Source organism: Pseudochaenichthys georgianus, chromosome 6 (assembly GCF_902827115.2).
Source record: "Pseudochaenichthys georgianus chromosome 6, fPseGeo1.2, whole genome shotgun sequence".
Lineage (NCBI taxonomy): Eukaryota > Metazoa > Chordata > Actinopteri > Perciformes > Channichthyidae > Pseudochaenichthys > Pseudochaenichthys georgianus.
In genome coordinates, this window is record NC_047508.1 from 5491940 (window position 1) to 5510002 (window position 18063).

Below are 18063 nucleotides of genomic sequence, written 5' to 3' on the forward strand. Positions count from 1 at the left end.
CTCGTCTGCATTGTTGGGTCTGGTGTCTCATCTTCCTCTTGAAAATACCCCATAGATTCTCTATGGGGTTCAGGTCAGGGGAGTTTTCTGGCCAATGAAGCACAGTAATGGTCATTCAACCAGGTGTTGGTACTTTTGGCAGTGTGGGCAGGTGACAAGTCCTGCTGGAAAATGAAATCAGCATCTCCATAAAGCTTGTCAGAAGAAGGAAACATGAAGTGCTCTAAAATGTCCTGGTAGACGGCTGCGTTGACTTTGGACTTAATAAAACACAGTGGACCAACAGCAACAGATGACATGGCTCCCCAAACCATCACTGACTGTGGAGACTTCACAATGGACTTCAAGCATCTTGGATTGTGTGCCTCTCCACTCCACAGACTCTGGGACCTTTTATTATGTCTGACTGGCGAAGCCACACACAGTATAGTATTCGACATACTTATCTAATCTTATTCTCCTTCTTCCACCACAAATTGTGTCATGCTACTAGTCTGGCAGCGTTGACACGAAACACACAAGAAACACCTCAAAACGTGCGGAATGACCGGGATCGGGTTGCTATGTCTTTTATAAGACATTCGCCTAACCCTTTTCACGCAAATCGCAGAAAACTGTGATAATTTGCCCCACAGGAATGAATGGGAAATCCATTTGAACAGAGCTCAAAAACACCCCACTTTGACCCCATACAGATTCCACATACTTTAACGTAGAACAAAAGTTACAAGTTTAAACGTTTCTCGAGACTATGGACTTTATTAGAGTAATTGGATATATTTTGATAGCTAGTACGGTTCTCACGCTTACGTTTTGTGAAAATGTCACACATTTTATAATGGGTGTGTATGGGAGAGCTCGTTAATAATAATAATAATTATCCTTATATTTATTATAGCGCTTTATCAAAGACTCTCAAAGCGCTTTACACATTACACACAAAGATCATACATGTAATGGTCATCTACTGTGGACAATACCCACAGGAGCAAATCCGGGTGAAGTGTCTCGCCCAAGGACACAACGGCCTGACGCAGTGGGGCGGGAGCGGGTTTCGAACTGGAGTTCCCCAGCACCCCCTTGATCTGATGATCAAACGCACAGACCACTGCGCCACCCGTCCCTTGTTAAGCCTTTGAGTGCGTGACATCACGGCTAGAGGGCAGAGGAGCTGTCAAATCTAAAGAGTTTCTTTCCAACTATTCCTCGGCTGGCCACAATGTTCACAAGGAAATGTGTCTCTGACAGGCTGTCTCTCGTTCACTGGCAGGGCGTTGCCGTGGAAACGCTTTGATCTTTGAACACACCTGTCGGTCGGTAACTAAATCCGGTGGTAATCTAAAAATGTCACAGATAAACAGTTGAAATAGTCATAAAAGTGAGCTAAAATGAATGGATATTCTTTGTTGTACCTTAACAATACAACTAATGCTATTAATACTTAATCAGCGGGGGTAATGTTAGCATCGGGACGTGCACCCAAGGTTCAGTCACAGTCAACATTTCTCTGAATGTTCTAGTTTCCAAATGAAATGCAAAATGTACTTTCATCTGAAAAGAGGACTTTGGACCACTGAGCAACAGACCAGTTCCTTTTCTCCTTAGCCCAGGTAAGACACTTCTGAAGTTGTCTCTGGTTCAGGAGTGGCTGGACACGAGGAATGCAACACTTGTAGCCCATGTCCTGGAGACGTCTGTGCGTGGTGGCTCCTGATGCACTGACTCCAGCCTCAGTCCACTCCTTGTGACGCTCCCCCACATTTTGAATGGCTTTTGTTTGACAATGCTCTCAACTCTGTTGCTTGTGCACTATGACAGTCTTCTGGACAACTGTCAGGTCAGCAGACTTCCCCATGATGGTGGAGCCGACTGAACCAGATGAGAGACCGTTTGAAAGCTCAGGAAACCGTTGAAGGTGTTTTGAGTCGATTATCTGATCAGTGTGACACTGAGTTTACAATATTCACATTTTCTGAGATACTGAATTTGGGGTTTTCATTTGCTGTAATCATCAAGATTAAAAACAAATGACTTACTTTGTGTGAAATGAATCTATATAATGTATGAGTTTCAAATAGTATTAGTGAAAGTAATCAACTTTTCCATGATATTCTGATTGATTGAGATGTACCTGTATCTACCATCAGCTAATGAAGCAACTTGTAAAAAAAAATCTTAAGACAAACCAACTAGTAGCTGTTGAGATGTTTAATCCTGGACCAAAGTGGTCATCGTAACAGTCGATTAGAAGAAGCAGGGTTTAAAATATCCTGACTCTTAGTGCAGCATTATTATTCTTGTCATGTTTGGAGGCTACAGTACGTCACCTTTTTCTCTTGGCCGAAGTGGATTTCTCCAAATGATCGTCCATGGCATGCAAGAGTTTGCTATGAGTTGAGGTTTGCTGAATGTAACCTGCAGCCTTAGTGAACGAAGTGCCAGTGCCACTACAAAACAAACCTTACAAGAAATAAACAACGCTGCTCACAGTTTTAAAGCCATTTTCTTTATGTAACGTTAGCTAAACTATCTAATAATAGACAACATAATGTAACTGTGTTACCTGTGGTCGAAAGTTAATTTCACATTTATAGGCCAATGATCTGAAGGCTATAACTATATTTATTCATCAACATGTTTTTGTCATTGTATACTAAATCTTAAAATGCTCAAAGGCCTAGTGTGTGTTTGCCACTTACTTGTGTAGAGTGTGCGATCTGTTTAAGGAGCAGCTCATGTATCTTCTGGGTGCTTTGTTTGTTGCAGGTCTTCGTCTCACTCGTCCTCCTACACAGGCTCTGGGTCCTCTCGTTCCCGGAGCCGCTCTTCCTCGTTCAGCTCCTACTCCAGCCACTCGTCCCAGCGCAGCTCCTTCAGTGGCAGCCGCTCCAGGTACACCTCAGTCTGTGTGGCTGTGTGGGTCTCTGTGTATCAATAGGCGCATTCACACCGTAGCACTTTTCCCACAAAGGTTCATCAGAACTCTTTAGTTCTCATGAACTAAGTTCAGATCGCGTTCACACCGGGATAAGTCCCTGGGGGAGGATTAGGCAAATGAGTCACTGACGTCACTTCTTCTTCTGCTCTGGGTTTACTGACAGGCTGCAAACCACTTCATAGCGTATACTGCCGCCCAAAGTCCCCGGCTGGAAGTCCCCGGAGTGGGGAAGGCTTCAGTAGAAGCTGCTGGGACTCCCAGCAGCTTCTACTGAAGCCTTCCGAGTAAATCGCCAGAACGCCGACACCTCCTCATCTCCACCGCTCACATGTTTTATTTTGTGTTGCCATAAGTTAGTCTCTCTGCGTTTCTGCGCTGGGCTAATGCTAATGCGGCTAATGTGAGGATAATAAAATGGTGGCTTCACAAAACTTTTTGGGAGTTTTACGGGGCAAGGTTTGCAATCCGCCCAGCCAATCGCAGCGCAGCGCAGTGAAGGGCTGCTGGCTTCCTCCAAGTTTACAGTAAAACAAACTGGTGGTGTGACCAATGGCTATTTACAATTATTAATACTATTATTAGCATTAGTCTATATTTTGGTTGAAACTAAGCCAGGGAAAAAAATAAAACATAAATAATAATAAAAAATATATATAAATAAAATCGAATTTTAAAAATAATTTTCGATTATGGAGACTGTAACGAATATTCGAATAATTGCTGGCATCCCTAGTGTGAACGCGGCTTTAGTACACCTAGCTGTTGGATTTGCAAAAACACAGCCACGCAGTCTTCCCCTACTGCTCCTTTTCTTGCAGACATTTTTATACAGTGTTTTACACGAAGCCCGCTCTGCATAATTCCAGTTCTCACAGTAGCACGAGTGAGACTTTTCACTATGGGGTGGGCCTCCCTCCGTATTCCTCAGAAGCATCAACCTGATTAAGCCAATCCTGATTGTGATGTAATCGACCCACCCCTAAGTAGCTTGTGCTTCAACGCAGCGTTGTACAAGATAAGCACCTATTTTGTTCCGCCCAGCACTAAGGGCTGTGGTGAGTTATCTCACTTATGCTACTATGAGAACCAGCGTTACACAACTAAAGTTATCATTCATAGCATCGGGGCCAGTCTGGCCCTGTGCTGGAAATGTAGTATTAGTGGCCGAGTCTGTGATCCCAGACTATACAACAGTTTGAGTGTTGCTCTGAAGAGAGTAAAGGTGTTTGAAAGATGATGTGCAATAGGGTGGTCCTTTGTGCCATGTACTTTTTCAAATTCATTTATTTTAAGCTCCAACCCCTGGAATTTGTTATGATAGTCAAGAAAACTCTCCTGGTGAATTGTATTCAAATTCCAACAACATGTACCCCTCCCTCATCACCTGGGCTGCCACACCAGCAGCACGGTGCTGCAACTGAGGCTAAACTTCAAGGTTGACTTCCCGACTTTCAATTTTAACAACTGAGTCGTCCGGTGATCTAACAGGGGGTCCGCGGGGTCTTAAAAAGTATTAAAAGTTGATAAATCAATTTAGCGAAAATTAAGGCTATTAAAAAGTATTAAACGGCATTTTCCAAGGTATTGAGAAGGTCCACAGCAACGACAACATGAAACACCCTTTAATTTACTGAAACAACATGTCGGGAAACCCCCTCAAGGCGGCCCCATGCATAGCATGCCATAAAATGCGGGGGGGGGGGGGTGTTTATCTGCTGGTGGACTACCTGAGAGATATACAGCAGGAGAACACGCCGTCCACCGCGGAGAATAAACAGAAGGACAACCATGCTCCGGGATCTTCTTCGCTGCTTTTGGTGTATTTTGTGGCGGCAGCAGCGCCACTTACAGGCCTGGCATATGTACTACAGCGTTTCCAGCGGTCTAGTGTGAACGGACGAATCGAATGCGTGTGAACGGAAGACTTTTTTGCGTATGCGTTTTACCGTATGCGTCCTCGTGGGGCCGGGGTCTAAGCCAAACTATATCCGGTCTCAGAGATCTGCTATTTTAAAGTAAGGTCAACACATATCGACCCTAAATGTAGTCTATATTAAGAACGAGAAAAGTCTTAACATATATATCGTTTTTTGTAAACATATGACAAATGTGTGAGGGTGATGACGTCAGAGCATCGTCCTATGTGCCGGGCTTCGCCCCGGACAGCCCCAGCCCAATTTAACCCCTGGGTATTTGTGAGGGAGCTCCTATATGGCATTACCCGCTGAAGCTCATGAAGTTTAATATATTTCATAGTTCAAAGTTTTGTCAATTGTTTTGTTTATTGGTCAAATACTGGTTTCTACTGGTTTCTGATGGTTTTACTGGAATGAAAGAGCACAGAGTACAGAAGCAACAAAGCAGCATACTGCATTAAACCTGACCTTCACAGAGAGGTTGAAGTTCATGTGGAGAGGAGGCTTCAGTCGTCTGTCTGCACTCTGTTTAGTTGAGCTATCTTACAATCATATAGTAAATGTGAGGTAAAGTGTCGCCAATGTAACCGGTTAGAACTCCAAGTTGCGATGAGGTCTTAAAATGTATGGAAAGGGTCTTAAAAAAGGTCTTAAAAGGTATTACATTTGACTTCAGGATTCCTGCATGTACCCTGTAATCAAGTTAATACAAATCTTAACCTCTTTAAACAATAGTGTTGACCGCGTGTTGGACTTAGTTATTCCAACTAACAGGATGTAAGATGTATTGGCAAGAAATGAGTCAACACTCGGAATGTTTTGACTATTTGCTTATTTGCAATGTACTTATATTTCCTAGAGCTTATCATTAAGACTGCAAGCAAACACAGCTAGCCTAGCTTTGTCCAAGCTTTATAATAAAATGCCGACCAGCAAATGAGCATGTTGGATCTGGATGTGATACCTTTAAGCTCTTTTGTATCCATTTGTATTTGTTGAGATAACTACCCACAGATCATTTCCAAAGCCTCTGAGATGACAAAGGCTTTGGTAGTATTCCAAATAAGGTTTAGGTTCAGTAAATAAGTGATTGTAAACCTGTAGTGTCCATATTAGTGCTTTGGAGCGTGTGGAGGTGGGTGTCGTCCCCTTCAGACAGAGCTAGGCTGCAATGTGAGATCCATTTGAAAGTGGTTTTGCACATTGCTTAGCTATCGATCTAACTAACCAACTAACATTGCTTTTTTTGAATTGTTCAGCTCACACTTGAAAATGTAAATGCATCAACATAATGCAATAGATGAAAGCAATTATAGTCATGTTGTTCTTGAATGAAACTGCATATCAACATTTCATGACTACTTTACGGCTTACAGGTCTCGATCATTCTCCACCTCCCCGTCACCGAGTCCAGCGGCACAGAGGACCGCTAAGAACAAAGCCGACCCCCCCCCTGCGCTAGCCAAAGGGTAACTCTCAGCACCTTCATCCATTTGAGCCATTGTCCACCGGGAGTATATGATTTGCTTCTGTCTTTGTTTCTGTGCACTTTGTTAGTGTTAGTAAATAATGTTGTCATTGCGTGTGATGTATTGTCCTAACAAGGCAGACCAAGTCTGTGGTTGTAGCTTTCTCCATCGTTGCATTATATCCTGCTTTCTGATTTGCGTTAATGATTTGTTCATCACTAGCTAAAGCATTGCATGTACTCTGCTGACATGCTAGTTTCTAGCACACTATCAATCACTGTCTGCATGCTTGAAACAGTGCCTTTTACATCCCTAAGCATGCCGCTGAAGCCGGGTGCCATGCCCCCTCCTCGCAGGGATAAGCCCACCATGAAGAAGGCTCCCAGTCCTCCTCCACCTGGTGGACCGCAGGGCAGGCCTTCCAAACCCTTGCCCGAGGGAGGGAAGCCTCCAACCAATCCCCGGGAGACTGGGGGAGCAGGGGGCGCGGCAGGCAGCGGGGGAGTAGGGAGACCCCCTCCTCCAAGAGAACCTGGAAAACCTCCCATTCCGAGGGAAGAGAGGCGAAAAGAGCGTCAGCAACATCCTCCACGAAGGTGAGTGGCTCACCGTAAGGCCGTGTCAGGCTATGGCCAGGGGCGCACATCACTTCTTAGTGAGTTACTCAGATGAGTACCAGGAGACAGCGTTTGGTACTCACCCCACACGAAGCGTGGTGTTAATAAGTGCAGTCTCCTTCACTGTCCTCCTCAGTGTCTCCTTCACTGTCCTCTAGTTCCTCTTCTTGCATGGTATATGATGAAGATGATGAAGATGCACCTCCCTGTCTCTTTTTAAGCCTCCGATATGCTTTCTCCAAAACGTGTTGCCAAAAACAGTCCTTGCATTTCCTGAGGCCAAGTTGAAGGATCAAATACTAAGAAATGATCACATGACTTGAAGTCACTAAGTACAGTTATTCAAGTACTCTACTTAAGTACAATTTTGAGATATTTGTACTTTACTTGGGTATTTCTATTTGATGCTACTTTGTTCTTCTACTCTACAGTTCAGAGGTACATGGTGTACTTCTCCTCCATTACATGTATTTAATACCTTTAGTTACTTCACAGATGTGGATGAATGATGGTAAATATAACCAAGTGTTAAATCAGACTTTAGTTCCACCTGGAGTAAATCCACCAGCTACCCTGCAGTCTACAAAGTACTTCAGACTAGCTGCACCTTTACCAGCTTTGAGAACACTTTCATGATCAATCATTATAAAACATATCATATATATTATTCTGAAATGGACCAATTGCATTGTGCAGCAATGACTACTTTTACTTTTGGTACTTTAACTATATGTTGATGATACTACTTTTCTACTTTTACTTGAGAAACATTATGAATTCCTACACAAGAGCGGAGTACTTCTTCCACCTCTGTCTGATTTCAAACTCTTCCATTAACACTAGGGTTGGGTACCGGTTCCAACATTTCGATTCCAACGCATCATTTAGAAATGTGAATTTCAGTTCCGCTTTTCGATGCCTGAGGAAATGTTTCTCGCCGCTCTCCGTAGCCTCCTGTATGACTGCGAAGGGGCGGGAAGTGTAGCGTTGTACCCAAAGTGTAGCGTTGTACCCAAAGTGTAGCGTTGTACCCAAAGTGTAGCGTTGTACCCAAAGTGTAGCATTGTACCATTGTACCCAAAGTGTAGCATTGTACCATTGTACCCAAAGTGTAGCATTGTACCCAAAGTGTAGCGTTGTACCCAAAGTGTAGCGTTGTACCCAAAGTGTAGCGTTGTACCCAAAGTGTAGCGTTGTACCCAAAGTGTAGCATTGTACCATTGTACCCAAAGTGTAGCATTGTACCATTGTACCCAAAGTGTAGCATTGTACCCAAAGTGTAGCGTTGTACCCAAAGTGTAGCGTTGTACCCAAAGTGTAGCGTTGTACCCAAAGTGTAGCATTGTACCATTGTACCCAAAGTGTAGCATTGTACCCAAAGTGTAGCATTGTACCCAAAGTGTACCGTTGTACCCAAAGTGTAGCATTGTACCCAAAGTGTAGCATTGTACCCAAAGTGTAGCGTTGTACCCAAAGTGTAGCGTTGTACCCAAAGTGTAGCGTTGTACCCAAAGTGTAGCATTGTACCCAAAGTGTAGCATTGTACCCAAAGTGTAGCATTGTACCCAAAGTGTAGCGTTGTACCCAAAGTGTAGCATTGTACCCAAAGTGTAGCGTTGTACCCAAAGTGTAGCGTTGTACCCAAAGTGTAGCGTTGTACCCAAAGTGTAGCGTTGTACCCAAAGTGTAGCGTTGTACCCAAAGTGTAGCGTTGTACCCAAAGTGTAGCGTTGTACCCAAAGTGTAGCGTTGTACCCAAAGTGTAGCATTGTACCCAAAGTGTAGCGTTGTACCCAAAGTGTAGCGTTGTACCCAAAGTGTAGCGTTGTACCCAAAGTGTAGCATTGTACCATTGTACCCAAAGTGTAGCGTTGTACCCAAAGTGTAGCATTGTACCCAAAGTGTAGCATTGTACCCAAAGTGTAGCGTTGTACCCAAAGTGTAGCATTGTACCCAAAGTGTAGCATTGTACCCAAAGTGTAGCATTGTACCCAAAGTGTAGCATTGTACCCAAAGTGTAGCATTGTACCCAAAGTGTAGCATTGTACCCAAAGTGTAGCATTGTACCCAAAGTGTAGCATTGTACCCAAAGTGTAGCGTTGTACCCATAGTACAACGACAACAACCCACACATTGCGGTTGTACAAGTACTTCCTACAGCGTAACCTGAGACCAGGGCGTTATAGATGTTCGCCTAGGGCGCCAGATCTGTGGAGGCGCTGCGCTGACAGCTCTGGGAGGAAACAAAATGTTTTGACCGTTGGTGCTCATCCTAATGTTCGGCCTTGATGTAACAACATTCATAATTAAGTAAATGTAACACCCTTTTCACCCCGGTTACACGTTTCATTCGCCCTGTACGATGGGCGCTGCAAGTGATGAAAATGGTGGATGTTGGCTTATCTGGCAACCGCGAGCGTGGGGGCGAGGGAGAAAGGGAGGGCACTGTTGTTATTAGCATCTGGTGATAACTTCAGCTCAGTGAGGTAAAGGACTCTCAGTGTTTAGATAGTTCACTTTAGTCAGTTATCTCAGTGGGTCTCAAACGGTTTGATCTTTACGTAAACACATATTTCCAAGGCTCTCCTTTATAATGATTGGGATAAAACAGGTTTGAAATCATTCCAATGTATACTATAGGACAGTAAACCAGACATATCGTTTTAAACTGGAGAGATACAAAAATATGCATAAATAAAATAGTAAAATAAGATATGAATGAACAACAAACATAAAATACGTTACATGTATTTGTTATTGGCTATGGTAGGTTATTGGTTATGCTCACATACTTATTTAATTATTCAAATGTAAACCGATCTTTTTCATATGGGTGTTTAGAGTTGTACCCCCTAGATCTAGTCTCTAGTCATTCTGCTTAAAGTGCACCAGATTGAAGCATTTTGCTTTAAAATGTTCAAACATTTCTTCCCGGTATGCCTGAGAGGCAGATATGCTTGTTTTTCTCAACAAGAACTGTTTTTAAATGGGGGGGGGGTTCCTTTAAAAGTTGACTGTTGTAGCTTCAGGGGTTCTCAGGTTACAGTTACATAGCAGTGAATCCAAACAGACTGATTAATGTGAATATTACTTTAAACTAACCTGTGTAAAAGTTTCTCGAATAAATGTAATTTTTTTGGTGGAAGAAGCATGTATCATTTTTTTACCCTGCCCCTCAAAGAACCGGAATCGAGAACCGTTAAGAACCGGAATCGAAAAGTAGAATCGGAATCAGAATCGTGGAGATTCAAACGATACCCAACCCTAATTAACACCCTGGGTAAGTTTGCACCTGTGTGTTCGGTTTTGCTCCACCTTGTTGTAAATGAAACTGCAGCAGCAGCTTGACAGTGAACTTTGCGATCAGCTGATTTTGCACAGTTCTCCAGTGTATGCGCGGGGCACAGAATGTGCTCAGGGGGAGTCTCCCTCCGCAGCCATTTGACGTATGTTGTTCATACATACCGACGTTAACAACAACCCCGTCTGTGCACACGGTGAACAACTGAGTCGTCCGGTGATCTAACAGGGGGTCCGCGGGGTCTTAAAAAGTATTAAAAGTTGATAAATCAATTTAGCGAAAATTAAGGCTATTAAAAAGTATTAAACGGCATTTTCCAAGGTATTGAGAAGGTCCACAGCAACGACAACATGAAACACCCTTTAATTTACTGAAACAACATGTCGGGAAACCCCCTCAAGGCGGCCCCATGCATAGCGTGCCATAAAATGCGGGGGGGGGGTTGTTTATCTGCTGGTGGACTACCTGAGAGATATACAGCAGGAGAACACGCCGTCCACCGCGGAGAATAAACAGAAGGACAACCATGACAACCATGCTCCGGGGTCTTCTTCGCTGCTTTTGGTGTATTTTGTGGCGGCAGCAGCGCCACTTACAGGCCTGGCATATGTACTCCAGCGTTTCCAGCATTTCCAGCGGTCTAGTGTGAACAGACACGTTAATGAATCGAATGCGTGTGAACGGAAGACTTTTTGCATTTGCGTTTTACTGTACTGTATGCGTCCTCGTGGGGCCGGGGTCTAAGCCAAACTATATCCGGTCTCAGAGATCTGCTATTTTAAAGTAAGGTCAACACATATCGACCCTAAATGTAGTCTATATTAAGAACGAGAAAAGTCTTAACATATATATCGTTTTTTTGTAAACATATGACAAATGTGTGAGGGTGATGACGTCAGAGCATCGTCCTATGTGCCGGGCTTCGCCCCGGACAGCCCCAGCCCAATTTAACCCCTGGGTATTTGTGAGGGAGCTCCTATATGGCATTACCGCTGAAGCTCATGAAGTTTAATATATTTCATAGTTCAAAGTTTTGTCAATTGTTTTGTTTATTGGTCAAATACTGGTTTCTACTGGTTTCTGATGGTTTTACTGGAATGAAAGAGCACAGAGTACAGAAGCAACAAAGCAGCATACTGCATTAAACCTGACCTTCACAGAGAGGTTGAAGTTCATGTGGAGAGGAGGCTTCAGTCGTCTGTCTGCACTCTGTTTAGTTGAGCTATCTTACAATCATATAGTAAATGTGAGGTAAAGTGTCGCCAATGTAACCGGTTAGAACTCCAAGTTGCGATGAGGTCTTAAAATGTATGGGAAGCGTCTTAAAAAAGGTCTTAAAAGGTATTACATTTGACTTCAGGATTCCTGCATGTACCCTATCTAAGCCTCTGCCTCCTGTAAGGCTTCACAGGTCCGTTAAGGCCTGTGCGGCTCGGCTTAGTTCCATCAGTCCAATAGTCCGGAGATTTTTTGCAGGGAGCAAAACGCCAGAGTGGCTGCCTAATGTATTTTGTTTTTTTGGACATGTCTACTAATTGACTCAATTGAATGTTGACACAAAAGTGTGGACGAAATATGTATTTTGTTTTTGATGACCTACCAGGTACGCAAAGGCGCGCAGTGACAAAAGTGAAGTTATGCATTTCAGATTTTTGCCACGCATGCACACCAGCTGTGTGCACCCCTGGTTATAATACTAATTAAAGTTGCATCAGCAATAAAAACATCGCTGCCCCACATATGTCAGCAGCGGGCTTGTTACGACAACTGGACACTACATAAAGGAGTACATTACTCTGTGTAGTAGATGGCCTAATATTTCCTTCTTCAAGTGTGTTTAGCTAGGACTTTGACTCAATATTTGTGTGGGGATGATGTCAGGCCTGGATTCCTAATGATCAGGCAGTTGGAAGAAGATGGGAGAATGTATGCTCAAGTTTCAACAACTTGCTGTTTCTGGGCGAAGAACGCTACCCCACGGTCGAGGCTTTAAAACCAAATGGCTTCACAATTGTTCCTCCTGCACGTCTTTAGACAATACCTTAAAGATGGCTGTGGACTCGAGTCACGTAACTTGGACTCGAGTCACCAATTTGATGACTTGAGACTCGACTTGACAAAATCACAAAACACTTGCGACTCGACTTGGACTTGAACACCAATGACTCGGGACTTGACTTGGACTTGAGCCTTCTGACTTGAGGTGACTTGATACTTTAATTCAGGGGTCTCCAACACGCCGATCGCGAGCTGCCGCTAGAAGAGCAGACTCCCGCCGGGGAGAGCAGAATCTTCAGCCGCTCCTACTCTTGCTGAGAATCCTTGCAGGCAGGGGCGGGACTTTATTTAGCTGGGCCACCATGCGGCCAATCATATGCGAGGACACACTAGAACCATACCATTATGTGAAAGAAGGGTGGGGGGCACAGCAGGTGTAGTGGTACAGGCCAGCTGCACAGAGTGACGGGGAGACGGATTTAAATGCAAGCGCGTCGGGAAAAGTCAAGAAATGAGCAAAAACGGAAAAAAGAAGCAGCATCTGCTGCTTTTCAGTGATACTGGAGAAAGCAAAGCTGAGTGCAGGATTTGTAAAAGGAAAATAACCTTCAGAGCAGGCTTTTGTTTTGGTAACCACTCGGGATGTGTTGCCAGAGGAGGTAGAAGTTCAGATCTTGAGTAAAAGCACCAGAGTGTAGGAATACTCGGTTACAATAAAAAGTCCTGCATTCAAAATGTTACAAGTAAAAGTAGAAGAGTATTAGCATCAAAATATAATTAAAGTACCACCTGCAGAGATGCACCAGATTCAGGTATTCTCTTCCCCATAGAGCCCGCCTCGCTGCACATTATCCCTGGCATAAAGATAGATAGTGGGTCCCTCACAACATGTTGTACACAGTGGAAATAAACATTCTGGTCACCTCAACATCAGGGATCTTATACATTAAACTCCTTCTGAATCAAACCGTCACGGTAGCCTTACCTTACTGATCCCTCTTAAAATAGAAGAACACACGTTACTTTACCAGCAGAGAGAAAATGGATTATTAAATTATTAATGTGGCTAATAAAGAGCGGTTTGATTATGAAGTATTATTCTGTTGATCGATGTCATTACATTTGGTGAAAAGCACATAATGACTTGTTTAAGACTCGTTTTGTCAACGTTTAGGACTTGGACTTGACTTGAACTTGCCCAACCTGACTTGAGACTTGACTTGGACTTGAGCGCAGAGACTTGACTTGGACTTGAGCGCAGAGACTTGACTTGGACTTGAGCGCAAAGACTTGAGACTTGACTTGGACTTGCAAAACAATGACTTGGTCCCACCTCTGGGCTCTGATAACTTTGTTAAGTTCGATAGGTGTTGTTTCCTTTTGCCTGTAAGTGTTGCTCTGAATCATGCTTAGTACTATTGACGTGTGAATGTCCACCGGCATGACAAGTTTAGTCCAGATTGGACAACGTTGGTTAAGGTACAGCCACTTTCTATTTATTTTTTACGATTTCTTGAAAGCTTATCAACTTTTTATTAAGCATGTCTTACAGTTTAAAGTTTGACACTTGTAAAATGGAGCGTTGTCCTAAGACCTATTATCTATATATGTATCTTAACTACTAGCGTAACATCGGTCTTAGGGTTATAACGACCAACATATACACCGATCAGCCATAACATTATGACCACTGACGGGTGAGGTGAATAACATTGATTATCTGGTTACAATGGCACCTGTCAGTGGGTGGGATATGAGAGACAGCGAGTGAACACTTCTTCACTGTCTTCAAAGCTGATGTGTTGGAAGCAGGAAAAATGCGAAAGCGTTGTGAGGAACTTTGACAAGGGCTACATTGTGATGACGATACAACTGGGTCAGAGCGGCTCCAAAACGGCAGCTCTTGTGGGGTGTTTCCGGTCTGCAGTGGTCAGTACCTACCGAGAGTCGTCCAAGGAAGGAGAACCGGCAACAGGGTCATGGGCAACCAAGGCTCCTTGATGGGCGTGGAGAGCGAAGGCTGGCCCGTGTGGTCCGACCCAACAGACGAGCTACTGTAGCTCAAATGGCTGAAAGGGTTAATGCTGGCTCTGATGGAAAGCTGCCACAGTGCTTTGCAGTACGTGTGTATGGGGCTGTGTAGCTGCAGACCGTCAGGGGGCCCATGCTGACTCCCGTCCACCGCCCAAAGAACCTACAATGGACACGAGAGCATCAGAACTGGAGCAATGGAAAAAGGTGGCCTGGTGTGATGAATTACGTTTGATTTGACATCATGTGTATGGTCGGGTGGGTGTGCATCGCTCTCCTGGGAAGGACTCGGTCAGTAGAGGCTTGGACTGGGAGCCGTAGGGTCGCTGCTTTGTTTTTTGATTTCTGAATTATTGGCATGAATTTCTTAACATTCTGTGATTCCCCGCTGTCTGTTGCGCTACACATGCACTTGTATGATAGTATTCTCGGTGGCACTATTTTCTGCAAACTATCTGCTCCTGCAGGGCTGACCCTGTCTGCTGTCTCCTGTGCAACTTCAGGAAACTGGCGCATGCTTCAGCAAAATGTCTACCTTCTGTCACACCTAAAGCGAAGGGGTGCAGAACATTCGTCATAGATCAGGTGTTCGGATACGCCACGGCAGTGATGGTTCTGATGCCCAGTGGTCTCCAGTCAGTGAGCTAGTACCACTTTTCTTTTTCATTGCCATGGAATTCCTGGTAAACATGTGCGCAGGAAGTTGGGGTCGGAACATGGTATTGTGATTAATTTGTGTTTATTATGTTTTGTATGTGTTCAAGTTTCCAGATTATTCCCGAGTGTTAAGGCACTGCAGTGGCAGCCCTAGTGCAGACTCAAATGCTACTGTCCCGTCCATGGTGATCTGTTTTAGACAAAACCGTTTGAGGTATTCTTAATTCTTATTGCAAACCAGTTAATAGAAAAACAACCCTTTTTTGTTGGCAGCCGACTCACTATTGTAACTGTTGTAAGTAACTCGACTAGAATAAACATCTTCAGTGTTGGAGGATTGTTTTCTGGAGCGCTATGTGCGCCATAGCTGTCTGTAGTAGGTTTGCTTAGAAAGGCTCGTGAAGGTGGCTCGCTGCTCTGATTGTGAGCATCACAGCATTGTCATCATGTCTATATGAGCAAAAGTATTATAGATGTATTTGTTTGATATTGCAAAAACCTTTTATATAAGAGCACACAATCGTTTATCTAGCCACTTACGTTTTACTTTAAGAGGCAGCTTAATAATAAAATGGTCTGAGAGATTTATTGTGTCTTTGTCCCGTCCGATTGAAAACCTTGTTAGAATTTCTTTCAAAAAAAAGTGTGTGAGCCGAGTTAAAACTGTTATGATGCTTTGCTTTGTTCAGGGGTCGTGTTTGGGAGTGGGAGAAGGTTGACCTTCCTACATGTTTGTTTCCCAGGTGACATTTGTAAGGAATGATGTAGTCAGTGGATTGCTTTGTAAAGATACATTTGCAATAAGCAGAACTGGATTTCCCAACCCCGTTCAGATTTGCATAGTTGAGTCTGTGTTTGTGTATGGTATAAAAGGACACTACAGGTGTATCCCTGTTGTGTATGTTTGGGGAAGACCAAAGAGATTGGTATGTGAGTGGGAGTGGGTGGATAGCCCGGGGAAAGATAAGTACAAACGCATACATATGTGTGACAGCGAGAAACCACAGACAAGAGGAAGAGCCGTTAAAGGGCAGGAAAGAACAGTAAGGATGTGTGCGGCTGTTTTCTACTCTGCCTGTGGGTGGGTGGGGGTTTGTGTGGTTGTGTGGTTGTGTGTGTGGGTGTGTGTGTGTAGGCTGAATTGGTCTCACCACCGAAACTGTCCTGGAAAACCAGTTCCTACACCTATTGGTTATTCTGTTTATAAACCACGTCCTTCTGATTGACATGTATATTATATATATATATATATATATATATATTAATACCTGTTACTGGCCTGAGAAGTGGGATGGAGTATTATTATGAAGATATTTGAAGTATTTGAGTGGTTCCCAGTATAATACTGTCTACCTACTCAATGTGCATGTACTACAAAGTACTTCGCACTAAATGGAGTCATATTTTACTAGCGGACTGTTAACCCTAAAGTATACTCAAGCAAGACGGCCATAAGTTATGGCACCCAGCAAATAAACAAATAGGCATTATTTGGATAAACTGATCAGATATGGGAAGTGGTTATTTCTCCTGCCTAAAATGATGTGAAATATGGATACACTAAGGCTATGTCTACGGACTGGATGAAGTCATGGATGCTTGATATACTAACATAAATCCATCTTCTGTGGTTAAACACTAGCAACAACCGATGTGCCTGGTGTGTGCCGTTTTACCTTTACACTGACACTGTAACCTGACAGTGTCAGCATGTTGAAATGGAAACACACATTGTTGAAATTAACTTTCCATAGGTTTTTCTTGTACAGTGGTTTAGCCGTGTTATTATTAAATGATAGAGGATAAAAGTTGTACGTTTATTTTCTCACAAGTTCTACAAATGAATGTTAACTTGGAACACCAATAACTTCACTGACAGCAAAACGACCTCTGTTAAAAACATCCACGCTCTTCTATAGACCAGTGGTTTGGGACTAATATACCTTAGTGTTTCAGATGTTTCTGACCGCGAGTAGCAGGGACCTGAGTGTGGCCGAGTTATTCCTTTTATTTGTAAAGACATTTGGTATCAAAACCTTCCGATATGTGTAATCATATCTGAACAAAGAGATGGGTAGTAGACCCTGGTTTTGATTTGATAAGAACTACTTCCCGGGTTCTCACTTCAGTGTCTGTCTCTTCCAGGCGAACTGTGAGTGGAAGTGTTAGTGGAAGCAGTTATTCTGGTTCTAGCTCCAGATCCAGATCATTCCTCCAACTCCCTATCTCGCTCACGCTCCGGATCCAGAAAATCCAGGTACTCGCCGTTAACCACCGTTATGTCATCAAAACAGCAGTTTGCGAGAAAAAAGCGCCTTTTTCTAGAGATGTTGATGACCATTTATTGCATCTGTGTGCATTTATTCTGATCCTTCCACCGCAGGCGGTTTGTCTGTCGGCCACATGGGACTTTTTACATCCCATTCTTATTAATGGTGAAATCTCAGAAATGCCTTGAGGGGATCTCATTAGATGTGCGGTTTGACTTGAGAATGAAGTGATTTTGGTGATCAAAGGTCAGGGTCACTGTGACCTTACTCATAATCCTTAAACCACATGAACAAATTGGAAGGATTTCTTCAAATTTGGCACAAATTCCAACTTGGACATGGATAAACTAATTAGTATTTGGAGGGGTGTAAATGGCAAGGTGGACTGTGACTCACAAAACACCTTTTGGCCACATCATAAGAATACATAGGCTACTAATGGCAGTTTCAACTTTAGCATCAACTTGACTGGTTGGTGGTGGAATACAACGGTGAGATGGTATTTGACTTGTAAAGCATTTCATTTGCAAAACAGCTTTGATGATATTCGTTAATAATGGCAAAAGGCACACATACCAAGACATTGTTGCTGGATACAATTATGAATCTATGGACTGGATTATAATGTACTTACTTACACATTTGACTTTTTAAAGGTGGGGTAGGTAAGAATGGAGAAACCAGCTCGAGTGCGCTAGAATTTGAAAGTACACAGCCGGAAAAAATCTGCCCCTTCCTTCAGACTTCCTCACAGAGCCCCTCCTCCAACACACACGGACGCACACATGACCAATGAGGGCACGAGATCAGTTTGTGCCCAGATGGAAGGCTGACAGGCAGGTAGGCCATCCAGTTACTTTAGCCGG

At 43.5% G+C, this 18063-nt stretch overlaps 1 protein-coding gene across 1 annotated transcript in view; it reads left to right on the top strand.

Annotated features, from left to right (window-relative positions):
• zc3h18 (zinc finger CCCH-type containing 18) overlaps positions 1-18063 on the top strand; it is a 43105-nt gene that overhangs the window by 15754 nt on the left and 9288 nt on the right. The window contains 3 exon segments of the mRNA XM_071203438.1: positions 2767-2892; positions 6231-6323; positions 6641-6919. Coding sequence (XP_071059539.1) covers positions 2767-2892; positions 6231-6323; positions 6641-6919 — 498 coding nt within the window.